This window comes from Eulemur rufifrons, chromosome 18, assembly GCF_041146395.1.
Source record: "Eulemur rufifrons isolate Redbay chromosome 18, OSU_ERuf_1, whole genome shotgun sequence".
NCBI lineage: Eukaryota > Metazoa > Chordata > Mammalia > Primates > Lemuridae > Eulemur > Eulemur rufifrons.
Window position 1 is genome coordinate 55,643,626 of NC_091000.1, and position 27,985 is coordinate 55,671,610.

Here is a 27,985-nt window from a genome sequence, read left to right on the forward strand (position 1 = left end):
ATGTCACCAAGAGAACACTTCCATAGAAAAACCTTGGGATGGGTGAAAAACATCATGTTGCTTACATGGGATTTTATATAACTAATATGCTATAAATACTGTGGTATATTCTAATCTATGCAGTATTTTAAACACATTATTTCATTTGCTACAACTCTGTGATGGTGGCTATTCCAAATTAACACGTAAAGTGATGAGACACAGAGAGCCTACATGCCTTTCCAAGGTCACACTGTTAGAAGTAGATTCTGACTCTAAAATCTGGTTCTGCAATGAGTTTTGAAGAGACCTCTACCCACTCCATTTCCATCATCATACCTTATTGGCTGTTAAGAGTCTGAAGTCCTACAGGCTATGGGTGTAGGTGTCCATATGCAAAGAGGATGTATAAACAGGAGATGCTGAGTGGCCCTCAAGTCAAATCTGCTCTACCCTCAGCCACTGGTTCCCAGGAAAACAAGCCATCTCCTGGGGTTGTCCTCCTGCTTCTGTGGGATATACAGGCACATCCATCCATCCACTAAAGCAATATTCACACAGCACTTATTGTGTGCATTTCACTTGTAGAGGTACAAAAAAATGCAACCATGATCACAGCAGACCCACTCCTTTGCCCTCTGGGAACTGAAAATACCCAACAGTAAAGATTGAAACGTATCAGGTAACTCCTACACAGGGTGAGAAATGCAAAGATGAACAGTCCAGGCTGCCAAAAGGTGACTCTGAGAGAGGAGCACCAACCTGAACCCCGGGGGCTTAGAGGAAGTGATGTCTGAGTTGAGACACGAAAAACAAGAAGACATTCTTCAAATCAAGGAGGAAGATGGGGAGAGGGGAAGAAGGGAACAGCATGTGCAAAGACCCAGAGGCTAGGGAGACTGTGCTGAGTCTGAGGAACTGGAATAGGCTCAGTTTGGGGGAATTGTGAAAGCCGAGACCCTCACTGAGGAGTCTGGACTTGATCTTGACAATAAAAGGGGGCAAACGAGGGGTTTTCAACAGATGACTACTGAATAAAGATCGAGAAAACTGTTGCAGTGACCCAGTTGAATGCTGGCGGGGTGGTCTAAACTAGGCAGTAACAGAAGAAAAGTATGAAGATGGATGCAAGAAACCTTTAGAATGTAAACCCATGAGACCTGATAACCGATTGAATGTGGGTGGTGAGGGAAGAAGAACCAAGGCATAATTCCAATAGTTCCCATAAGATGAGGGCCAGCAAACTCCTCAGCTCAGATGCCTGCAGGGAAGAGACACTGGCAGCAGGGCTGACCCTCGGTGTGTCCCCTGTCTCCCCAACTCCCTCCCGTCCCCAGCTCCAGTTGAAGTTTTTCTGTTTTCACATGACCAAAACTCCATACTTTACCTAATTCTGAGACCTGGATACTGCTTACTTAAACTATATGGATGAAACTGGTTAATTCAACCGACTTGAAGATATTGCTTTATTCCTTTGTAACACAAAGAAAATTAAAAAAAAACTCTAGCTATACAGCATAAGAAGCATATAGGTGGTGAATAAGTTTAATACAAATCCATGCAATTTGTCTTCAAGGACCAACAGAGAGGGACACAGCCACAGGGCAGGAGTAAAAAGGAAGGATTTCATTTGGCACAAACATTAATGTATGCTGAAGATACTCATAAAATAAAGACACCTTCACAATGTTTGAAGCACATGAAGAAGAATACCAATCTCATAGCATCTAAGCTGGTCAAATCTCCCTCCCTTTTATTTAGCTAGCATGACCATCTAATTTACTCAGCTAACCTTTAACTCACACGATCATTCCAAATCCCAATAGAGTGAGGTCAGGCAGTCAGAGAACATGACACATACTAACAATGTCACAACTGGGGAGAATGGATCCCTTCTTATGAAATTCACAAAAAATGGCTTATTAGAATATGTCATCCGCTTGGTTGTAGGACATGTCTGACTCCACAACCACAATGCTTTCATAATTGTAGTTTCCATCAGTCGAACTTGCATCACCTGTACTGTTCTTCCTCTTCAGTGGCCTTCCTCCCTGCAGGTCCGAGGGTTCAAACCCAGCAGAACTCACCGTCTGAAGTCCTTTGGCAAACGGAACCTCAGCCTGGCTCAGCTTGGCTGAACCCGCACGACCGGCTGAGGGCAAAGGTCGGTCACTCCGTAACCTTTTTCTTATTTCGTCTTCTTTAGTCTATAAAAGCAGGATTAAAGAATGAAAAAGAGCTCGAATAACTTTCTACAAATTCTTATTAAGTTTGCTTGTTAATGAACATTGATGGCTTTCTGTCTTTCACTATTCAGTCATGTAACAAAAGGTCGTTGAGAAACCCCCTTGAAGAAGGCAGGCACAGGGCCTGCCCTCGCAGAGCCTGCAGTCTGACCCTGCTCCGAGAGGCCAGTAGAGAGCTGGGAGGTGAAGGCTGATGGACCCACACTGCGAAGGCTGGGTCTGGGCAGAGCGGCTGGTAGAGGGTTCTGGGAGCCCCCAGGGGCAAATGCTGCAGGAGCTGTTGTCTGATGCCCTGCAGGGTCTCTTCTCAGCTTAACCCCACACCCCCACCCTGCCTCTCCTCCTGCCCCTACACACAATTAAACTTCTTTTTTTATTTGTGGAAAACTCCATACTTCACTTGATTTTGAGAATTGCATGTTGCTTACTTAGGCTATATGGATGAAACTAATCTTCAACCAACTGTAAGATATTGCTTTATTCCTTCACAAGGGAAATTTTAAAGAACACTAAACATAGAGCATAAGAAGCGCTCAGATCATTGAAATACTGACACGAGCTCATCTTAGCATGCAGCCAACTCTGCAGGCCCAGAGCGCCTGAGAGCTGAGTACCTTCCTGCGCTCCTCTGCGGCCTGCATCTTCTCCTCGACGTCCCTCATGGTGAAATCCTGCACTTCCTTTTTGATCTTGAGTTTTTTCAGCCTGGCCGGTGGCTTTCTCAGTGGCTTCTCAGTTATGTTCACCTAGAAGAAGACACTTTTTAAGTGGAAAAACAACCATATTCATTAACAGAGGAGAAAGGCAGGAGAGTTAGAATAAACACAGTTTAAAATGTAAATCCTAGGCTGGGCGCGGTGGCTCACACCTGTAATCCTAGCACTCAGGGAGGCCCAGGAAGGAGGATGGCCTGATGTCAGGAGTTTGAGACTAGCCTGAGCAAGAGCGAGACTTCTACAAAAAATAGAAAAATTAGCCGTGCATGGTGGCGTGCACCTATAGTCCCATCTACTCAGGAGGCTGAGGCAGGAGGATCATTTGAGCCCAGGAGTTTGAGGTTGCTGTGAGCTGTGATGATGCCACTGCAGTCTACCCCGGGCAATGGAGCTAGACTCTGTCCCCCACCCCACCCCCCAAAAAAAAGAAAAGAAAAAGAAAGAAAAAAAAAAAAGGTAAATCCTAAAAAGCTAAATTTTCCAGAAGCAAATTTAAAAAGCAAGAACAATGTGAAAGCTATTAGTAGTAACAACAGAATTAAATCGTAAAGATAAAATCTCTTAGATGCCTTTAAAATACCAGGCTACTACAAAAAATGTGCTGAGAATGTAAGATGCACTGAAACTAAATAGAAGAAGACTTCTAAGAATAAAAAAACCTGGAGATGGAATACAAGGTGGAAAAAGATAAGGAATGAGGGATGAATCTGCAGTTCAAGGTGAAAAGTTCGACCTGATGATTTTATAATATTCCACAAGCTACAAATTACTTTCATTTGGGACAGAGATTAGTTTTTGCTACTTTTGGTTTTGTGGTGGGAAGAGTTAATAATAACTGAGCAACTGCTCTGTGCTGGCCCTTCCTGCTGGAACTTTACAAATATTTTTATGCCAGCAGAAAAAAAAAATCCCATTTCATAGGATCAACTGCCCTTTTGACAGTTGGAAGCAGTAAGAAAGACTTTCTAATTATAATATCTAGCTACAAGAAAAGTAAAATTATTGTAAAGGGCCTATAAAGAAAGTTTTAATTTATGTTTTCCTTTTTAAAATTAGTGTTTTATAATGTACATTTATTATGAAAAATTAAAATGATACATAAATAATCTCCTAATCCTGTGTTTAACCACCTGGCCTCCCAATCCTACTTCTTAGTATGAACCTTTTTAAGGAGTTTGGTGTGTGTCTTTCCAGATATATTTTATGCACAAATATTTATATACATAATACGCATTCAGGACATCTATAATGTTAAACAGAACCTAAATGGAATTATACCATACACACTGCTCTGCAATTTGCTTTCTCCAATTAATTTCATATGGACATCTCTTGAGGTCAGTATATACAGATTTATTACAACTGGGTTTTGGGGAGGTTTAATGAACTCCAAGTCTTTGTGATAAAATGAACTGAATATTGTTCTAGATAATTTCTCTAAAGATGTTTTCAAAGACAATGAAGCTATTAATATTCATGGTAATTTCTAAAAGGCTGTCTCTTCAGAGACACTGTTGTAGATACTGTGAAGATAAATCAAACAAGGAGAGGCGGCTTAGTCTAGTAGAAAAAGGCACCCAAGATCAGAACTCAGACAGACCCGGGTTGGGATCCTGGCTTGGCTATGGACTGACTGTCCATGAGTCCTTAAACTCTGCCAGACATGGCTTTGTCACAGCCCAAGCAGGTTCATTGCCCAATTCTCAAGAAGCAGCCAATGCACTAAGACAGCAGGGGTTACGGCCAAGAGTTTAATATCACAGGTACCATGTGAGGAGATGGGAGAAAGTTCTCGACTCCATCTCCTTGAGAATTTGGGAGAAAGGGTTTTCAAAGATAGTTTGGCAGGCAAAAGGCTAGGCAATTGCATCTGCTAATTGGCTGGGTTCGGGGAGGGGCAGAACCACAGGGCTGTAGAAATTGTCTTCTTTGTTGAGTGGGTTCTTGGGTGGCGATCGCAGTACCAGTCAGTTCCTCGGTATGGGCCACTGGTCTGGGTGGGTCAACCATTCTACCAAACCCAGGGAGTGGACGATATCTCAAAAACTAGCCTTAGGTTTCACAAGGGTGATGTTATTGATGGGGAAAGTTAAGAATCTTTATGACCATCAGCTATGTGACTCCTGAATAGCAATTACAGGAAAGCAAACTTGGGGACAGTGGCTGGTTATTGTCATTATTTTTAGCTGTGCCTGTGCCTCTGCCAAGTTTAGGCCCCTACCACAGTTCTCTCTTGTCTTGCACCCCTTTATTGATTTGTAAATGGTGGTTTCAGTTTCCTCATTTGTAAAAATAGGTTTAATAATACTTATTTCACAGGATTGTGGCGGGGGAGGAAGAAAGAAAAGGAAAGTATATAGTAGTCACTCAGTAAACAGGAACTACTTTTCATTCAGTAAAAGCTGTGACTTTTCAATGACAGCACAGGAAATCATAACCAGGATGCGGTATTACCAAATCCCAGGCCAGCAGGAGGCCAGAGAGTCACCCCGGGGCGACCACGAATACCCAGGGTGGCAGCTGAGGCGCCTCTTTTCTTCAGACTCGGTTTTCTCAACTGTGAAACAGTGAGGGGACTGAGGACTGCTAAGTTTCCTTCAGCTTTGAAATCTATGATTCTAGCAAAGTCTTCTGAAGGGAAAACATTTATTGACGTTTTGGCTCGTTAGAGCCATCAGACAGTTTTATGCAGTGTGAAGTTTTTCACCACGTGAAAACTGTGGAATGTTCCTCAAAGCAAGCCACCCCTCCCCCACCATTTGTATTATTTTTATGACAATTGGCTCTCAGGCTTCCTGCCGGCAAAAGCCATCTGCTGAAGAGAGGGGCATACTTGCTATGGTGGCTCAACTAGACGTACTGTGAAATTAGTATGAAAATGGTTTTTTTAAGGAATGTTCGCTTGCAGAGGGCTAAGAGAAAATGGAAGCAGTAATTCAAGATCCAGTAAAGAAAAGCTGGGTTTTCTTTACACAGGAGTCTGAATCTTGATGAAAATGATGAGATCAGAAGTTCTCACAGAGCTTTGGTTTTCCAGTGTGGGTGGCCTCTTCCTGTGGCTTAATCCCACAATGATGCCTGTGATATCGTGTTGTTCCTCCCTCTTGAGCCCTGTCCTTTCTTGAGTTCAACATTTTAAGTAAAGGAATTGAAAGATGCATAGCATGATATCTGGGGTCTTCTCCACTGAATTTTATGAAGTCATTATTATCAAATATTGGCACTTAAAAATGATAACAATGATCATATTATGCTTAGAGAGATGCTACCAAGAGAAACTAAATAAAAAAGGAAAAGAAAAAATCAACCTTAAAGTCTATAAAAGTTACCAGTTATTTTCTTAAAGAATACTATTAGAGGACTGCCAAGTCCAAAGGTGCAGAGATAAAATTTGAGTTTTGTTTCTAGCCAACCTAACTTGTATATGTTACTTCTTACAGCCACTGTGTGTTCCTCAAAGCTTTCTTAACTATTGATCTGTGGATCAACCTTGGTTTTGTTTTCCTTAAGGGCATCTTGTGCATAGAAAAGGACAAAGCTTCCTGCAAAAGATCTGGTCATTCCTGTTTTGTCAAGGTTAGACCTCCTGGGGAAGATCACCCTGATCACTAACTGACATTATTTAGTCCTAACCCAGTGAACTTCCTCTTCCTTAAAAGCTCCACGTGAGGTTCAGCAAATAATGTTAGAGACTCTGATGCAACGTGAACAAACTCCCTAACTACACTAAAGGTTACCAAGTACAGAAGTTGCACAGAGAAGGGAATAAACTTTGACCAGACACAGGAGGAGTCAATAGAGAATGCACAGAGCCTCGTGTAGGGAGACCCAGGACATGCCAAGAAGCAGGGAGAAATGAGTTGGGGATAAAAGACAATTTACCCAATGATAACCTATGTGGATAAATGACAGCCCATCACATCTGTCTACAGTGGCCCACGCCAATCCATACACATATTGACATGGGTACATAAAACCAATTCACAGGCCAGGTGCAGGTGCGGTGGCTCACGCCTGTAATCCTACCACTCTGGGAGGCCGAGGTGGGATAATTGCTTGAGCTCAGGAATTCAAGACCAGCCTGAGCAAGAGTGAGACCCCGTCTCTACCAAAAAGAAAGGAAAAAAAATCCCAGCCAGGCATTGCAGTGAGCACCTTGTAGTCCCAGCTACCTGGGAGGCTGAGGCAGAAGGATTGCTTGAGCCCAGGAGTTTGAGGTTGCAGTGAGCTACTATGACACCACTGTAATCTACCCAGGCCAATGGAGTGAGTTTCTGTCTCAACCCAAAACACAAGGCAACTGAGCAACCCTCCTCGCAACCCTAAGGAAAAAAAAACAAAACCAATGCACATTTATAATACAGTCATCTAGGTCTCATTAGAATATTTTAAACTACCTTGAAAGATTCACTTAATCTGATATTTAGCTTCTTAGTATTATATTTCTTACATATCTTTTTAACTCTTAGTAAACACAAAATCTATTCGTATGAACATTCCTGAAAACTGGTTATCCAGAGAGCACCGTAGAAGTGCTGTAGTGCTCACCAGCAAGCACACGATAAATATAAAGAAAAAAAGACGAAAGAGGGCTCCGTGGTGGACACAGATCCTCCCCTGGACCTCCAAGGCGAGACTGGCTCACCGGGGATGCCCCCGGTTCGGAAGATGCGTGGAAGACCCTCACTTTCCAGCATCATTTATTCCACTCCACTGAAATAACTCCATTAGAGACAACGACCCGTCCAAGAAGGGGCCAGAGCTACGTCTGAGACTCCTTGTATTTAAGTATACCGTTGCTCCACATAAGAAGTCTTATTTTTGAAGTAGTCTCACATTTATTCTCTTTTTCTCATAATATTTTATTTAAGAGATTTTTTCCCCCACAGAGCAATGAAGAAATAATATTTCCACGTCTAACCAGATTCACCACCGTGTGGTAACTGCTGGCATCAACATCCTTTTCATGACCATCCGCTTTGTGTTTCCCTTGACTCCCGAGTTTGTCTCTTAGCCAATTTTATCATATCTGGTCTTTTTATTTTTTTTTTTATTTTTTTTTTTTTTATTTTTTTTTTTGAGACAGAGTCTCACTCTGTTGCCCAGGCTAGAGTGAGTGCCGTGGCGTCAGCCTAGCTCACAGCAACCTCAAACTCCTAAGCTCAAGCGATCCTCTGTCTCAGCCTCCCGAGTAGCTGGGACTACAGGCATGTGCCACCATGCCCGGCTAATTTTTTTTTTTATATATATATTTTTAGCTGTCCATATCATTTCTTTCTATTTTTAGTAGAGATGGGGTCTCGCTCTTGCTCAGGCTGGTTTTGAACTCCTAAGCTCAAACGATCCGCCCACCTCGGCCTCCCAGAGTGCTGGGATTACAGGCGTGAGCCACCACGCCCGGCCTGGTCTTTTTATTTAGATGAGTGTTAGATAGTTCAAAATAATAACAGTTGCATTCTTAATACGGTTCCCCTCTCAGCTCTTCGATATTCATGCTCATCTTTTTACATTGGCCATATAACTTTTCCCCAAACATGCAAGACACCTGGTGTCTGACACACACATAGCTTTTAACTCAGCTACACCTGAATTAAAAGAGGCTTCATCTGTGACACCGAGCAACTGCATCTCTTCTTCATTTCCATAGGCTTCCTGGGCGCAATCTGACTCCCTATTCCTGAAATGTTATGTTTTCAGGAATATTTTAGAATTCTCTTTCACAATGAATGGAGAATGGACTACGATTTCAAAAGCTGTCAGTTTTTTCCAACTTGGTAATGAATTGAAGAGCTTTGCATACAGGTTTGTTAAAACTTTAGGGCAGTGGTTCTCAGCCTGGGGTGCCCACGGGAATCACCTGGGAGCTTTCGAGAGCGTGCAAGCCGCGCCCCCTGCCCTGGCACTGGCCTGAGGTGGGACCCAGACACTGGGACTTTTGGAAGCTCCCTGGGTGACTCCAGTGTACAGCCAGGTCAAGGACTACTGCCTTGGGCAATAAAACAAACGGTTGTGTGTTGCAAGCTTGGCCTTTGTTGGGATATCGTGGCCTAACACCAAAACGGAAAAAAAAAAAAAAAAAAAAATTGTGCTATTCTTACAGCCTGTCACATTTAAATCCTTTTGTGAATGATCCAACTCTGCTTCTAACAACCATTCCATGTCTGTATAATATGAACATCTTCATCTTTGGTTTACTTAATCATGTCATTCAAAGTCAAGCCCATAGTTTTCATTTTTTTAGTAGAAACATTTCTTTCACAAGGCAGCTTATATTAATTAACCTTGCCTGCTCCTTTGCAAGGTCTAAGTCAGAACTCATTCATCTCTGGCAATTGAATCACTGAGAAATGTTTCAATGTTATTCCCCCCGGTGTTAACACTAAGATGTGTCTAAAGCATTTCCCTTAAGAAGGCATTGCTTAACTACTGAATGCTTTCAAAATCTATTCTCTTCACTTGGACTACTCTTCTATCTTTTTTTTTTTTTTTTTTTTGACATGCCTTCTTTTTTTCTGACTCCCAGAGATTCACCTACAGCTAGAAAAACATCTCTACACCCCCTCAACATTAAAAAAAAAACAAAACCCACCCTTCTTCTAGTACTTCCAGATAAGATAAGGTACTCCAAAATTCCAAAATGCCTGGTATCATAGATAGCACTGTGCAAATGTAAACTGTCATTACGTTGGCATTATCCTTTCCATTATATGATCCATTTTCACCTTCCTCTTCCCCCCACATCCTCTTATTATTGGCAGCCTGGTAATATCATTCATAAGATTTGAAAATCTCCCAAAAACTTTCTGCAAGACTTGTTTTCCCTTTTCAAAACAAAATGCCACTTTGGCTTTTATTCATGAGTTCTCAACATTCCCTACACACGGAGAAGGAAATGACCTTTATTCAAACATGAAGTGACTTGGTCTAGGTGGAAAACTTGATTTAAAATAATGCGTCTTTTTATTCTCAATGGACTGTTTTCCCTACAACACAGGGATAGGCAAACAGTAAGGAGCCTTGGATTTGCGTTCCCTATTTCCACCGTTTCTGTTTCTTTCTTATCTTTTCCATTCATTTTTCCTCCGGCTTTTCTTTCTTATTTCTTTTTTTCACCGTCTCTCTTCTGCCTATGCTTCAAGGACTACTGCCGGTGCCTGAGAACACAGGCTTTAAAAAAAAAAACCAAACGACAAAACAAAATAACAATGACATGCAACAATGACAAAACCTGCTGTCTTCTTCACAGGTTTATAGAGAATTTATTTAAAAATTTAGAACTCAAGACTTCAGCCACACCAGTTAAAATCAGAGTAAAAATATTTCTCACACTAAAGAAAAACAGTGACAGATTAGTCAGGATGAATCAACAAAAAAATTAATAAAATAACAATCGTTAGATTTGTGTTTATTTCCTCATGTTTGCTTTCAGGGTGTGCATATGTATAAATGTATAAGCATATCTGTTTTAGCTTTGGCATATAGGCCCATTTTCTTTTTTTAAAATTTTATTTTAGTTTTAATGGAAACATAATTGTCCATATTTATAGGGTACAGTATAATGTTTCGATACATTTATACATTATGTAATGATCAAATCAAGGTAATTAGCATATCCATCATCTAAAGCACTGTGATGGCCGGGCGAGGTGGCTCACACCTGTAATTCCAGCACCCTGGGAGGCCGAGGTGGGAGGATCACTTGAGCTCAGGAGTTGAGACCAGCCTGAACAAGACCAAGACCCCATCTCTACTAAAAATAGAAAAATTTAGCTGGGCATGGTGGTGGGCACCTGTAGTCCCAGCCACTTGGGAGGCTGAGGCAGGAGGATGGCTGAGCCCAGGAGTTGAGGTTGCAGGGGGCTATGATGGCGCCACAGCACTCTACCCAGGGTGACAGAGCAAGACTGTCTCAAAACACACACACAAACAAACAGCCACTGTGTTGTCACAGGCCTATTTCCTTCTTGGGTAAATCAGAATTTAGTTTTATATTTCCAATGCCTGGCACAAAGCCTATTACATAGGTAATGCATAATAAAAATTGCTGAAAAAATTAAGGCATGTTATTCAGTGGGGATTATTGTTTTTCAAGTAAAACCTACGATATGTTCTATTGGATTGATTAATCATTAACAATTAGGGAAATTCCTGAATCTACAGAGAAGGATTGTGTGCAGAGGTGTGGGGGAATTTATGGGAGAAAAATCTGACTTAGATAAATGCTGTCATCGGTATTATAACTCGAAGATGCTGGAAATAACGACATGCGATCAATCATATTCTATTGCTACTTTGAACTATAAGCTAATGTTAATTACAAAATTACTTGCCATGACATCGTATGATTCTCCATTTCTAAATACTTTGTTGTGGCTTTGAATTATTCCTTGAACAATTAGTTCCTCCAAGATGTCTGATGACTTCTGTCGCTCTCGATTCTCTAGGGGTTGGGGCTTATTGATTAATCCATTGGTCACTGGGTCTTCCAAAGGAAAAGAAAAAAGAAAGTGAAATTTAAGAATGAAGATTTTATCAATCGAATGCTAAATGGATGCCTAATAAATCATGCTACTTAATTAGGGCCAGGGGTAGTGGTGCACGCCTGTAATCCCAGCACTTTGGTAGGCCGAGGCAGGAGGATCGCTTGAGCCCAAGACTTTGAGACCAGCCTGGGCAACATAGTGAGACCCCGTCTCTACAAAAAATAAAAAAAAAATTAGCTGGTGTTGTGGCACGCATCCGTAGTTCTGGCTACTCAGGAGGCTGAGGGGAGAGGATCACTTGAGCCCAAGAGTTTGAGGCTGCAGTGAGCTATGATTGCACCACTGCACTCCAGCTTGGGAAACAGAGCAAGACGCTGTCTCTAAATCAGTCAATGAATCGTGCTACTTAATTAAATCTTAGTCTCAGCACTCTTACCAAATATCTGTTTCTATTTTAAATCTTTGTAATCTTTTGAAGTTCAAATTTTTAATGTTCTTACAGAGGATACACATCAACATAACATACTGTTTACTTAGCAGGTCACATATTAACGCAACAAAAAGTCTTCCTGTGTGCTGCTAAGGACTACCTTTTTGTTATAACAACACTTATACACTTGGGTATGACGACATGGGTTTGCTCAACTCATTATGTAGCCAAACCACGCTAAGACTCAGATATTCTTTTGGTGACTCTCATGAGTTGCAGTTTGGTTTCTATGCTTTGTATACAAAGGATAAACAGCGTGATGTTGCCAAGAGACTTCTAGTTCTGCAACTCTTAGTTTAAAATTATGCCATCTGGTAAATCTACATAAGGAAAAGTATGCCTTTTTGCAAAGAGTCTTTGAACCAAATCAGAGCTGGAGTCAGATTGTTATCAGCTAAATTTTTATTAATGATTCTAAAAATGAGCACTGAAATGATTTATAGGGGAGTCTTTAAAAGCTGTACTAGTGAGAGAGGCCCCCCTTCCAAATCACCCAATTACATAAATAAGCAAATAGGCAGCTGCTTTTATGTCCTCACATTATTAAATAAAGGTCACTGGTTTGTCGGGCCAAAGATAGTTTTGCTTTTCTCGTCGGAGATGGTGTGACGGGGCGTCCTCAGATACAAGCTCTCTTCTATTTTGTAATCATCTTGAATTCCTGATAGTAACAAAGTCCATTCCATTTTGTGGATGGAATATTTTTTATGAAAATTTCTAACCTCAATGGTTAGCTAAGACAGCTTTCATGAATTTGTGCTGGGAAGACAGAAAACACACCCAGACGGATGCACACACACTCATCAGGTGTCTGTCACTTCTGAATGGTAACCTCTGTGCTGTAGGGCATTTCTCTGATTGACCACTGCAAGTAACTCCAATAAATTCCCTCACATTTCAGTACCTTTTCAGCGTTGTGTTTTCCACCCATGCAGGTGTTTGAAATAGAGCCAATTCCCATTTTAAAGTGCTCTATACAGACACAGCTCTATACAGGCTGGGCTAGCACATGTCATTCACGTAGGTAAACTAGAAGCTTGAAACAATGGAGAAAAATTCAATAAAAATATCAGAGGCAAATCCCCGTTAAGGAATTAAAATGATGTGTTGTTGCTGTTTTTAGAAGGTGGGCTTACCTGGAAAGGTCAAAAAAATAATTGCTATTTATCGAGCACTTATGCACCTGCACTATATACTAAGTACTTGGTATACTGTATAACACCTGATGCAAACATAAGCTCTGAGAAAGAATTATTATTATCCTTATTTTATAAAAAAAACCACTGATATGAAGGAGGCTAATTAACTCATTCAAGGTGTTACAGGTAGCACGTGTGTTAACTAGGATTGAATCCAAGTCTGTTTGGCTTCAACACCCACATTCTCACCATCTCACTGTTTTTCCTTCCAAATATGTCATGTAAACAGCTCACTGTGGTCCATGTCTCTCCCAGGATGTTTCTAAAAGGAATGTCATGTTTGACATCTGTCACTAATACAATGAAATTATTGTGACCATGTGGTCCATTCTTTTCTGAGTCCAAGTATTTAGCTTGACATTTGCAGTAACTAACCTACACAGAAATTCCTGGAATATGTCAGTCATTTCAACTACTTTTCTTGCTTTCTTGGGATATCAGGGAATATTGGAGAATGTTTAAAACAATATTGAGGGTTTTTTTATTATAAAAGTAATAGTTACTGTAGTAAGTTTAGAAAATACAGAAAAGAATAAAAGGTAAAATAAAAATGCCCGTACTCTCACCATCCAGAGATTACTATTGTTAATACATAAAATTTTATTTTTACAAATTTGACATCATACTGGACATACTGTTTTATTTCCATGTAGTTAGCATTTACATTAGCATTTTCTCATGTCATTTGAAATTGCACAAGTAAACATGGGTGAATTTATCTTTAACCTTGGTGTAGCGAAAGGCTTTCTAACTATGATTCAAATTCCAAATATAATTTAAAAATTGGCAAATTTTACTAGATAAAAAAAAACTTTTGCAAAGCAAAAAATTTAAAAAATATATAATATAGTTATCACATACCTCCTAATCTGATGTACTAAGAAAGACACAATATCAGTGTTGGTATTCTTGCTAAGATGCATAACCTGAACTCAATCATGAGGAAACCTTAGACAAACCCAGACATGCTGCAAATAAATGGTCTATACTCTTCAAATATGCCAAGATCGTAAAAGAAAATCAAAAACTGAAGAGCTATTCAGATTAAAGAAGACTGAACACACCTGCCAACCAAATTAAACATGTGATATGGGAGTCTGAATGAGAACTTTATTTATAAAGGACATTTGTGAGACAATTGACTGCATTTGATTTCTTTCATTTTTGAGACAGAGTCTTGCTCTGTTGCCCCTGGGAGAGTACAATGGCATCATCATAGCTCACAGCAACCTCAAACTCCTGGGCTCAAGGGATCCTCCTGCCTCAGCCTCCCTACTAGCTGGGACTACAGGCAAGAGCCACCGTGCCCACGTAATTTTTTTCTATTTTTTTATGGAGATGCTGTCTCCCTCTTGTTCAGCTGGTCTTGAACTCCTGACCTCAAATGATCCTCCCACCTTGGTCTCTAGAATTCTAGGATTATAGGCATGAGTCTAGCCTGAATGTGGTCTATTGATGTTCTAATAGTACGGCATCAATGGCACTTTCCTGATTTTGATCCTTGTACAGAGATTATGCAAAGAACGTCCTTGTTTTCAGGAAATACACACTGATGTATTTAGAAGCACAGTGGCATTAAGTCTGTGACTTATTTTCAGAAAAACATACTCGTATATGAGGGAGATATGGTAATGCAAATGTGGTAGCCTGTTAACATTTGGGGAATCTGGGTGAAAGAATACAGGGGTTCTTTGTTTTTTGAAACTTTTCTTGAATCTGAAATTATTCAAAATAAAAAGTTTTTTTTTTTAAAGGAAACAGTTGGAAAATATCAGTGTGCAACCTGAAATTCTTATCAAATATACTCTGCAGATGTGAAGAACAGAGATGCAGCCAGGAGGATGCCCAGGACTGGGAGGTAGAAAGGAAACCGGGCGGAGAACAAACAGAAAGTCCAGGGCACTGATCGTTCTGTGGCAAGGTGCTTCCTGAGAACTCACTGGCACTGCATGTTAGAAACATCTGCTTTGGTGGCTGACCCCTCCCCAGCTGTCCTCGCCCAGCACTCTCCTGCCTGCTGCATAGGCCTTTAACAGTATCCCTACAGCTGGCAGGACAGACTGTCCTAGGACACACCGGGTCCCTGTCTGCCTGACACTTTGCAGTCTGTGACCAGCACAGACATGTAGCACTCATGTTGCAGTCTAGAAGGGAGTCTCATCAACATAAGCGTCAGACAGAAAATAATGTACGAGCTGGCCCAACACTTAGAAGAGCACGAGGGGCCGTTCCTGTACTGCATTCCCTGACCTCTTCTGTCACTCTCACAGGTCACATTGACTCCACATCAGAGCCCTAAGAGGAAGGAGCATATAAAATCTGTGATAACCTGAGTGTGCCAGAAAAGTCCAAGAAAAAGAATCGCACGTATTAACCTGTTTTTCCATCCTAACTTGTACCTAGAGAAGAAACTACAGAGACAAGGCAAGAAATAAAAGTCTTCCCCCAACATAAAACTCTTCCTTGAGGTCTGTGAAGTTCAATCTGTTGCGAAGGCTGACATAAATAAATGAGATGTGTTAAATCAACACCAGGGGTCACTCAAGTATTTGTGGTTTTTCCCACCGTAGGCAAAAAAACCACAAATAATTTCTAAATAACATACTATTAATAGGTAGTAATTGCCTCTTTTACGCTTTGAAAGATTCTTTTACTGTATATTTGCTGATACTTTGGGTGGGGAAAGACATGGGAAACAGTTTGGTGTGGGTTTTATTTATTTTTGAAAATATACTTTCCCCTGGAAAGATGTTAACACAGTGGGAAGTTAAATTTCTCTAAACTTTGCCAGTTCTGTTCCTAAGGTCTGTTCCCAACTCCCAATAAAGGCTCTTAGTTGTTTTTTGTTTTTTTTTTTTTAAAAGATGGTTTTAATTACTTCATTAACAAGAAGATTAATGGTTAGCATTATTTACTCACATAATGAAGAACTAAGGCTAAACTCTAATGTCTTAGGGAGAAAAACCTTGCCATTAAAAGTACTTCATGGTCCACAAAGCAGCAATAAAAGGTCTACCAAGCAGAAATTTTATAATATATTTAGAGAAACGGTATTTTGTGAAGATCAGCATGAATGGGGGTGGAGGGAAGTTACCTGAATTTACTCTTCTGTTTCTTTCACTAGGAGATGGAGAACTTTCTGGAATAGTTCCGGGTAAGTTTCCCATCTGGGCTTGCTTTAGGTCCTCTGCATTACCCACAGCACCCTTGGGTAGTGCAGCTTCCACTTGGGGGCTGCAATTCTCCCTGGAATGAGTTGCAGCGAGCCCAGCCTGTGAAAAGGGAACAGAGTGTCAAGATTTCCTGGAAAATAAAAACAACGTTGCAGGGTCTGCCTGGTGACTCTCTAGCCAACCAGCGTCTGTGGTAGGCTGGATGGTACCTAGGAACCTGTAGGTGTTATCTCATATGGCAAAATGACTTAGCAGATGTGATTAAGGCTCTCGAGATGGCGAGATTATCCTGAATTATCCAGGTGTCCTTATAAGAAGGAGACAGAGGGAGATTTGACTACAGAAGAGGAGAGGGTGATAGGACAACAGAAGCAGAGACAGATTTGAAGCTGTTAGGGTGCGGGAGTTGAAGATGGAAGGGGCTTGAGCCAAGGAATGTAAGGAATACAGCTCTAGAAGCTGGAAAAGGCAAGGCCAGGATTCTCCGCCCAGAGCCTCTGAAAGCAGCCAGCTCTGCCATCACCCTGACTTTAGCCCCGTGTGACTGCTTTTGGAGTTCTGACCGCCAGAACTGTAACAGAATACATCTATGTTGTTTCAAGCCATTAAATTTGTGTTAATTTGTTATAGCAGCAATACAAAACTAATATAATATTTAATATTAATTTACCAGGTACAAGTTACCATGCTGATCATTCTGAAGGATACCAAGATCAACAAGTTCATAATCATCAAGTACGAAAGTAGAGGGACTATAGTATTCTTTTAAAAATGAAACCATATTGTTTTTGCTGATTAAAAAAGTAACACTGGCTAAGTGTGGTGGCTCACACCTGTAATCCCAGCACTTTGGGAGGCCTGGGTTGGGAGATCACTGGAGCCCAGGAGTTTAAGGTTGCAGTGAGCTATGATTGTGCCACTGCACCCTAGCCTGGGTAACAAAATGAGAGCCTGTCTCTAAAAACAAAACAAACAATAAAAATATGAATATAAACTCATTGTAAAAATAATTAAATAATATAGAGGGAAATGGTGATGGTCAGTTTTATGTGTCAACTGGGCTAGGCAACAAAAGCCAGTTATGTTATTTTGGGTTTTTTTTGAGACAGGTTCTTGCTCTGTCACCCTGGCTAGAGTGCAGTGGTTTGATCATATTAATAGCTCACTGCAACCTCAAACTCCTGGGCTCGCAAGATCTTCTTGCCTCAGGCTCCTGAGTAGCTGTGACTACAGGCATGCACCACTACGCCTCGCTAATTTTTCTATTTTTTGTAAAGGTGGTGTCTCACTCTTGCTCAGCCTGGTCTCAAACTCCTGGCCTCAAGAAATCCTCCCAAAGTGCTAGGATTGTACGTGTGAGCCATTGAACCTGGGCCTCATTCAAACATGAATCCAGGTGCTGTGAAGGTATTTTGTAGATGTGGTTAACACCCACAATCAACTGACTTTAAGCAAAGGAGATTATTTTTGACAATCTGGGTGGGTCTCATTTAACCAATTGAAAGTCTTCAATAACAGAATTGAGGTATCCCTGAAGAAGAAGAAATTCTGTTTGTGGACTGCAGCTTCAACTCCAGCCTGTCCTTTCTGATTGCCTGCCCTACATATCCTATGGAGTTTGGATTTGTCTAGCCAGCCTCCGTGATTGCATAGGCCAATTCCTTGCAATTCATCTGTCTTACCCATTCATCTATCCTACTGGTTCTGTTCCTCTGGTAGAGCCGTGACAGATACAGAAACACAGTAGAAAATAAGAAATAACATCCCCTAGACAGAAGCACTATTAACATCTTAGTATATCATTTCCCAGATGTGTTGCTCATATAAATATAATCTTTAAAAATAAATTGGAATTGGCCAATAAACACATGAGAAGATGTTCAACACCATTAGTCTTTAGGGGAATGAAAAACAAAAACCATCATGAGATACCACTTCACATCCATTAGGATGACTATAATGAAAAAAAAAAACAACACAATAACAAGTGTTGATGAGGATATGGAGAAATTGGAACCCTCATGCATTGCCGTGCAAATATAAAATGGTGTAGCTACTTTGGAAAACAGTTTGACAGTTCCTCAAAAAGTTAAGCATAGAGTTACCATCTGACCCAAAACATCACTTCTGCATATATACCCTAAAAAATTAAAACATCTGTTCACACAAAAACTTGCAAATAAATGTACTTGATTATTGTTTATAGTATCCAAAAATAGAAATGATCTAAATGTTCATTAACTGAAGAATGGATAAATAAAATGTGGCCTAGTCAAAGAAAGTAGTATCATTTGGCAATGGAAAGATATTAAATACCGATACATGTGGCAACATAGATGATACTTGGAAACCAGAAGCCAGTGAAAGAAGCCAGTCCCAAAGACCATTCGTGCTCAGAATGGGCAAATTTATAGAAACAGAAGATAGGTTTAGTGGTTGTTTGGGGTGGGGGAAAGTGAGATTGCTAATGGGTAGCCATTTCTTTGTGGGGGGCAAAAATGTTCTCAAATTAGATTGTGGTGATGGTTGTCAATTGCACATTTTAAATGGGTGCTATGGTTTGAATATGTCCTCTTCACAATTCAGATGTTACCAATGTGATAGTATCAAGAGGTGGGGCCTTTAAGAGATGATTAGGCCAGGAGGACTCCTAATTTGTTAATGGGTTAAGTCATTTATAAAAGAGGCTTCCCACAGCCTTCAGCTGGCTTGCTCTTCCAATCTACTGCCATGTGAGACACAGAACAGCCCTCACCAGACAACCCAACCTTCTGTTGCCTTGATCTTGGACTTCCCAGCTTCCAAGCCTCCATAACTGTGAGAAATAAATTTCTGTTCTTTATAACTTATCCAGTCTCTGGTATTTTGCTACAGCAGCAGAAACAGACTAAGACAGTGGGCGAATGATATAGCATATGAATTATATTTCAATAAAGCCATTTAGAAAATAAACAGAATTACATATTAAATGATATATTTCTGTAACTTGTTTTTTCCATTAACAACATATCAGAGACATTTATCTATGTCAACATATATAGGTCCACCTCATTCTATTTAATGGTGAGGAGTAGTTGCTTATTTGATGGTGGCATTGTAGTCCATTATGTAACTATACCACAATTCATTTAACCAATTTCTACTGGAGGACATTTCAGTTGTTTTTAACTTTTCAATATAATAAGCAGTGCTGGAATATCTGTGCATACATGTCAGTGTGAACCTATCCAATCATTCCGTGAGAATAAATTCCTAGATGTGGACATGGTGGGTCAAAGGATATGCACATTTTATATCAACATGTGTTTCCAGAGGGCCTTCCATAAATACTGCATGAATTCACAATCCCACCTTCTCCTTCCAAGGGTGCTATTTCTTCATACCATAACTCCATTGCTTGTGTTAATACATAGGTCAAAACACAGTGTAAAAATCTGTGATTTAATGAAGCATTGAGGACAAAATGCTTGTCTATGTCAAATTTTTCACAGTTCCACAGCAAACGAAGAAAAATAAGAAAAATGTAAAGAGTTTTTCATAAAGCTAAGTTAATCCAATTTAAAGAACTGTCATTTATTTTGAGAGTAAGTACATTTTACATGTTAACATGCTCAGAAAAACTTTTCTCGTGTCCCCTCTAACTACCACATCTCCTTTCTCCTGGGGTGGAGCCATCTTTCATTGCTTGGGTTGCAACTTTCCCAATTTTCATTTTAATGGGTCTTATCAACTTCTGCAGCTATGACGCACATACCAGAGGAAACCTCCTCAGTGTCCCCAGAAGAGAGAAGAACATAAGCATCTTCCACTGAGTATTGTCTTCTGGGATTCTTCTTATGTGTTGATCTTACTTTTTGACCCAAGTGGGGCCACTCCCCTGAGTCTTTGAAGGGCCTCAGGACCCCACCCTCCACCTCCCACTCTTTGCAGCACAGCCCTGCTGTATGTGACACAAGCTTGTGTCTTGTTGTGGGGAGCACAAGGTGTCAAAGAGGAGAAGATGCTTGAATTGGGTCAAAGAGGAGAAGATGCTTGAATTGGGTCTTGATGAATGCATTTCCAGTGGACGAGAGAAGGGCATTCTAGATGCAGGGAAAAGCACACACAAGAGAGGAATATGAAACATATTTTATGTCCAGGAATGTGAACTATTCCAGAGTAGTGGAAACAGACCGAGGTAGATAGTGGAAGGTGCTGAGGTGGGAAAGGGAAGTCTTTTGTGACAAGTAAAGGAGATTGATTTGTTTTGAATGCAACAGGAAGCCTTCATGGGATTTTTATCCATGGAAGTAAAATAAATTCACTAGGTATGTTTTATAGAAAGATCACTCTTGGGTTAGTGTGAGTGATGGAAACAGAAGGAAGCAAGGGACATAACAGGGTGATCAGTTACAATGACTGCAATTGTCCAGGTGAGATTTGATTAAACATGAACTAGGACAGTGGCAGTGAAAACAGGGGAAAGAGGTGGGTCCAGAAATATTAGAAAGGCAGAGAGTCGGCCTCCCGGAGGCTCAGTTTGAAGAAGGGAGCTCCCTTTTGGCTCTAAAATTATGACTCTAGGAACCATGCAGAAGACATTCTCTTTAGGAAAGCTAAATAAAAAAATAGGACATTGGCATGAAACTCTTGGCACTTTTACAGTAAAAATCATACAAACTTTAAAAAAATATATAAGGACATTTGACCACTTTCTGGAATTACTCCAAAATTTGAAGTCCCTTAGAGGCTAAGCAGAAATGGCAATGGTGAGCTTATAGTGGCGCCAGTCATGATCAGGTTTCCACAATTCAATTAGGGATTCTTGCATGTTTGTTGCGGGTCTTACCTAGCTCCTTATCACTGTGTTTAGATAAAATGATCACTTCAGCTAAACCAACAGTTTATTGTGTTGAGGGTTAATCAGTTCATTGTGTTGAGAGTTAATTAGTTCTATGGCTCAAGACTACATGGGAAAACATGAAAAACCAACCAACTAAACACACAAGTAAGCAAACAAAAACCCAGTGTATCTGAAATAGGAATCAGAACAAGGAGAAAGCCTAAAAGCAACTACATCCTTTTCTCTTTGTCCCTCCATCTGTCTTTCTTCATAGACACGGTCACTACCCATGTAGTCCCTACAGGGTAAGTGGGCCCAGGAAAAGTCTTTACACACAACATATTACATATAACATACATATTACATTAACATATATATTTGTTACATATAACAAAAGAAAAGGAAACTTTGATGCTTTTCTTTCAGAAACAACAGTTTTTTTTTTTTTTGAGTCAGAGTCTTGCTCTGTTGCCCGGGCTAGAGTGAGTGCCGTGGCATCAGCCTAGCTCACAGCAACCTCAAACTCCTGGGCTTAAGCAATCCTACTGCCTCAGCCTCCCGAGTAGCTGGGACTACAGGCATGTGCCACCATGCCTGGCTAATTTTTTCTATATATGTTTTTAGTTGTCCATATAATTTCTTTCTATTTTTAGTAGAGACGGGGTCTCGCTCTTGCTCAGGCTGGTCTCGAACTCCTGACCTCGAGCGATCCACCCGCCTCGGCCTCCCAGAGTGCTAGGATTACAGGCGTGAGCCACCACGCCCGGCCAAGAAACAACAGTTTTTACTGAGGGTAAAGATGCAAATCATGTTGAGCATTCTTTCCTTCCTTTCCAAATAAACTATTAAAAGCCAATATCTGCAGTGATAGTAAGACAAGTATTTTCACAAGTTAATTTTGTTTTGCAGATCCATCATTTTTTGATCCTAGTAAAGCACTGAGTTACACACAGGGACTAATTTTGTCATTTAACATTTCCAAATAAAGAGCCTGAAAAATTTAATTGATTTAACAACAGCAGCAGCAACAAAATGCCTACACTGGATTTCAGGGCAAATGTGAATATCTTCAGTCTAAAAAGTGGCTTTTCACAAAGACATTCTGTAATTTACAACTTGGAATAGATTTAAATACCACAACCCTGAATGATCTCACAATTGTTTCAACAAAGCCACTTTACTGGGATTTAGAATCCGGGCCGTAGCAAGGATCTCCACCTATATGTGCTTATTTAGAGACTTGAGCTCTGTTAGTGACCAAAACTTAAACTGCAGCAGGTGAAACACAATCTCTTAGCATAAAACAAGACAAACTGGCCTTCTGTTTCCAGAGCAGAAATTTAAGGTTCTTTTCTTCTGAAAACTAAGAAGGTCTCTCAAATATCTTACCTATATGCAACACATTCTAGAAATTTTAACCCAATTTTATAATGTAGATTTGAGGATAGACATAGCTCAAAGACCAGACATATTTACAAATTAATTAGATCTGTGCATCTTGGGGATATGCCAAACAGTGTTTTTGTTCTACATATGCATGCAGAGTTTATATTTCCACACCACTGAGCATTATACCTGGATTATACAAATAATAATGGTACTGTGGCAGGGGACAGGGCAGTGGGTAGAAGGTTTTATTTTTTCCTTGAGATTAAAGTGTAACAAAAAAAGATTCAATGTGTTTCTACATTTTGTGTCAACTTATTTTTATACCTCAGTGTCTTAAGGATAAAATTTTATCAATTTTAGACAGAATTAAAAAGTTGTCAATTCCAAACTACCAGCTGATCACAGGAATGATCAATATTGCAAAAAGGTATTGCTTTTAACTATAGACAGGTGGGTTTTTTGTTTGTTTGTTTGTTGTGGGGTTTTTGTTGTTGTCGTTGTTTGGTTTTTGGTCTGGATGTACTACATGTGTTTTACAGCTCTTGGGAAACATATTTGTCTAACAGCTGGGAGGGAATAATTTGTCGAGGCTCCCTGGAGCTAAAGCCTTCCTAAATCAAATTATTAGCAGATGCATTTTATAAATATATTTGTCTCTAAACATATAGGAAGGAACAATTCTGCAAAATTTGATTTTTTCTAGTTTAATTCTCATAAATGTAATAATAAACAGCAACTCTCTAAAAGCACTCAGAAATATGATTGTTTTAAAAGTTGGACTTTGAGAAGTAATTTAGTCCATTTTACTGACAATCAAGAATTTTCTTTTCAGATATTAGCAAAAAACTGCAGGGTCTTTGGAGACCATCCATTCCAATCTAGCCTCTCCTTTTATAACAGGCAAGGAGCTTTGAGTTATTCATCTAGGAGAGCATTTCTCCAACTAAGAGAAGTTTCCCATACTTTTCTTGTTATTATGCATTATTTTATTACAGTGTCTTCTTGCCATTTTAGACTAAGGTAAAAGTGAAGAGAAAGTCTGTAGACAGGTCTCAAGAAGTTTAATTCAGAATATTTTGAAGTTGTGCCTCTAAGAAACATAAATATTTCATGCAAGCAAACATATTCATTTCATTTTAAAGACACTGCTGAACTACTGAACTCTAAGCCTTATACATTTATGAAAGTAGTGAAAGCATTACTATTCTGATAGCTATAGAGTGTTTAATTAATAATAATCATACCTTTCCCAGATCAGATTTCCAAAGTCAAGTGCTTGGGGCAGGGAAAGGTATATGCATGAGTCAACTGTGAGACTATTTTCAGGTTATTTTAATATTGAATTTCCTCCTTGCAGACTGTCATTAGTCTAGTTATGCTTCTAGGAGACAAAAAGACAATAAGGAATTTTGGAACCTGGAGGGACGTGCAGTCACTCAAGAAATATTCACTAGTGCCTTCTGCAGATCGATATGAGGCAATTAGCAAGCACTGGAAACACAAAGATTAAAAAACAGGTCCTGTTCCCAAGGAGGTAACAGCTCAGGATGGGAGGCAAACATGGAAACAAATAAATACAACAAATTGTTTCAAAATGTGATAGGAGCAGGTTTAAGATCACCTCTGCCAGCATGGTGGCAGGGGCAGGGGAGAGGAGGAGGGTGTCAGGAAGAGCTTATGGAGGAGCAGGCTTGAGGGTCTGGAAAGACAGGTATACATTTGTCATGTGACCCAGGAGGGAGAGAAGGGAAATGTCTGAAAGGAGAGAAAACAGTGAGTACAATGGCACGGAGATAGGAATGGAATGGGCTTAGAGAAAAATCCATAAGGTTTGCCTAGAATGTGAGCTGGGGGGAGAGATGAAAATGGAGAAGTTGGCAAGACCCAGCTCAAGGATGGGATAGGATGGCATGCTATATAAGGATTTAGGATTTTATCTTATAATAATCATTGTAATAACTTATATTAAACACTTATTCTGCACCAGGCATTGGTACGAGCACTTTACCTGGATTGAATTCATTTAATCCTAACAACAACTCTAAAAAATGAGTACAGTCATCTCTCAGTATCCATGGGAGATAGGTTCCAGGGCCTCCCTCGGATACCAAAATCCATGGATGCTCAAGTCCCTTATAGAAAATGGCATAGTATTGGCATATAACCTATACACATCCTCTCATATACTTTAAGTCATCTCTAGATTACTTATAATATCTAATACAATGTAAATTCTATGTGAATAGTTGTATTTGTTAAGGAAGAAACTAATAAGAATTTTATTTTTTTGAATGTTTTTGATCCGAGGTTGGTCGAAGCCATGGACGTGGAACCCACAGATATGGAGGACCAGCTTTACATATTATTATTTCCCTCATTTGACAGATAAGGAAACTGGGGCATAGTGAGGTTAAATAACTTGAGCAAGGTCACACAACTAACAAATAATAAATCCAAAAATCAAACCCAGGTCATCATATTCTTGACCATTGGTGTATGTGCCCATCTAATAGGTTGGTGGCTTTTTTTTTTTTTTTTTTTTAACAGAGGACTGATACATCAGATTTTACTTTACAGTGGTCACTCTGGAGGTCATGTGCAAAGTCAGCAGAGAAAGGATCTGGGGAGAGCAGTTAGGAGACATGTACAAAACCCCGAGCCAGAGGTAATGACTGTGGTACCCAAGAAATTCAGGAAGAAACCCGGAACCCTCTCAGGCCTTGCAGTGGCTTGGCTCAGAGGGACCTAGTGGATTTGACACTTGCAGAAGATTCCCTTTTAGCATTCCCTCCTGCTCTGTACAGCAAAATGATTTTCAGTAATAACCATGTGATGGAATAAATGATAATGGCTGGAAAAGAAACACAAATAGTGAAAAGTTTCTTCTACTAAGGTCTTATACATAACCACGCCAGCGACATATAGAAAAAAGAAAGATTTTTACATGAAAAGGAAAAAAGAATGATGGATTAATATTTTTAAATGACATTAATGTATTTTTGGAAAAAGGGAGAAAGAAGTATTCCTACATATTAGTCCAAAGTAATAATGAACAATGACAAAGATGACCAGAGTGTTCCCAAGAAGCCCATAAATCTAGGAAGGAGAAGGACCTTTAAACAAACATGTTCCAGGTGGCAAGGGAGCGTCATAGCAGTCGTCTTCCGGCTCAGTATTGAAGGATAATAGGAGTTCAGCAGGCTGACCCGGGAGGTCATTCCCATAGGAGGGAACTGCCTGGGAAAAGGCATGGAGGCATGAGAAGCCTGGGAGAACAGAGCTCTGTGAGTCATTTGGCTTGGCAGACCCACAGGTGACAGGCACTGGCAGGAGAGGAAAGGATGATACTAGACAGAAAGGATGGGACCAAATTGTAAACGGTTTTGCACACTACAAAAAAAATTTTTCTTGGGAAGATAGGTGGTACTGGTGGTGGGGTAGATTGGGAGGGTGGTGAAAGGACAGGCACAAGGACTTGGTAAGTGGCAATGGGCCCATAAAAAATGCAGACAGTGGCAGCTTCGGGACGGAAAAGGGAAAACAGCATTAAGATGGGTAGTCATTTGGGCACAGGCTTCCCCCAGGGCCAGGTAACAAGTCTGGAGTCTCAGCCTTTACTAGACGCTGGTCTGCTTGCTTCCTAGATGTACTCCAAGAGCCCAGCAGATGTGCCCCACATGTGGTAGGTGCTGTAACTGGCACCTAACCTGTCCTAAACAGAGCCTGCTGAGACAAAGCGCATGGTGTTTAAACAGTAGCTCCAAAACACCCTTTAGGAAAGGCGGCCACAAGTCCCAGTTTGCTGGGCTTCAGCCAGACTGTCTGGGAAAATTTATTAATAGTCTTCCCTCCCACTCTTAACAGTATGATTTTGATTATAAATTTATATGGAAGCTCTATCTTTGGGTAACTGCTCTGAAATGGACCCTTGACAGTCCCTACCTCTGTTTATGAAATCTTGAGAGGGGTAAAAATGGGAAGAAATCCTGGCCCTCATTTCTGTCTCAACCCACCCATCCCTCCATGCCCCACTCTGGGAGTAAAGTTCCCTTAGTGTCCCCAGAAGAATTTACAAGAGATGCAGCCTTGATGGACAGTGGAAGGAGTATTGGAACGAGACTCTTGAACAGTAGATTCTACTCGAGCTCTGCCCCCAAACAAGTCGTGCCCCCTCGGGCACGATGTCCGCCTCTCCGGGCCTCAGGGTCCTCATCTATCAATTGAGACAGGACGCAGTTACATGGCTTCTGAGATCTCTCCTAGCTCTAAGTAAGTAACTACCAAAGGAGCCATTTTCCAGAAGCTAAAAAATACTTGGTAGTTTCCAGGAACTCCCACCTTCCCCTGAGAACCACGGCCAACCCCATCCCGTTACTCCTGCCTCTGCCCTGGCGTGCGGGCCACCTTCGCAGGCTCCTTAAACACAAAGGCTCTCGAAACCGGTCCTGGTAGGATAAATTTATATGCAAACACAGGTATGCATATATATGTGTGTGTGTGTGTCTCTATCTATCTATCTATCTGTATTTCCTGGTTAAGACAGCATTTAAACAGTGGCAGAATAAAGTTGCTCTCACCGAGTCCTCTCCACTCCCCACCTACTATGCGGGGTTGTGAACCTCGGTCCATCCTGCTCCAAGGGACCCCAGCCGCCCCCAAGCGCTAAATGTTTTCTGTCTTTCTGTTTTTAATTAATTTATTTTTTTCTTTTTTTTCTTTTTTTTTACTTTGTTTGATTGTTTTACCTTGAATCCCTCTTCCCAGCCCTTCCTGGGCGCGGGGACGCGGCTCCGGTCTCCAGCAGGCTGGGAAGGGCGGCAGCCCATGCTGCGCCCGCCGCTCCTCCTCCTCCGCCGGCTTCGCCGCCTGCGCCCCGGCGGGCGCTCCCTGCGCCTGCCCCTGCCCCTGCCCCTTCCCCTCCGCTGCCCCTGCCCCTGCCCCTGCCCCTCCGCTTCCCCTGCCCCTGCCCCTGCCCCTGCGCCTGCCCCTCTGCTTCCCCTGCCCCTGCCCCTGCCCCTGCCCCTGCCCCTGCGCCTGCCCCTCTGCTTCCCCTGCCCCTGCCCCTGCCCCGGCCCCTGCCCCTGCGCCGGCCCCTGCCCCTGCCCCTGCGCCTGCGCCTGCCCCTGCCCCTGCCCGTACGCTCCGGCGCCACCCGCGTCTCTCACCTCCCGCACCTCCCGCACCTCCCGCACTTCCACGCTGGGCGGGACGCGTCGGGCATCTGGGCAGTTGCCGGGAATGGTTGCCACAATAAACTGCGTCACGCGGACCTGGCACCTGGGCGGCGATGGGACTTTTGTAAACTTGGAACTAGAAGATTGGAGACGTCTAAATGGCAACTAGGATGCAAATTGCAGCCCTCTCCAGAGCAAGGAGGGGAGGGGAGGGCCCACCGCCTGGCCAAGTTCATTTTCAACGGGAGTCGTAAGCATCCTGCGGGTTGCTTATTTTTTTCCATTGTGAGGCACCGTGGGACATGCCCGTATTC

The 27,985-nt window shown here is 41.3% G+C and overlaps 1 protein-coding gene across 1 annotated transcript; it reads right to left on the reverse strand.

Annotated features, from left to right (window-relative positions):
- Positions 1-27,403, reverse strand: STMND1 (stathmin domain containing 1). The gene is made up of 5 exons (XM_069493293.1): positions 27,243-27,403; positions 16,208-16,385; positions 11,272-11,423; positions 2,840-2,971; positions 1-2,186 (listed from the first exon to the last, which is right to left on the reverse strand). The coding sequence occupies exons 1-5, from the start codon at positions 27,321-27,323 to the stop codon at positions 1,902-1,904; spliced, it is 828 nt and encodes a 275-aa protein (XP_069349394.1). The 5' UTR covers positions 27,324-27,403; the 3' UTR covers positions 1-1,901.
- Positions 27,404-27,985: the final 582 nt, after the last annotated feature.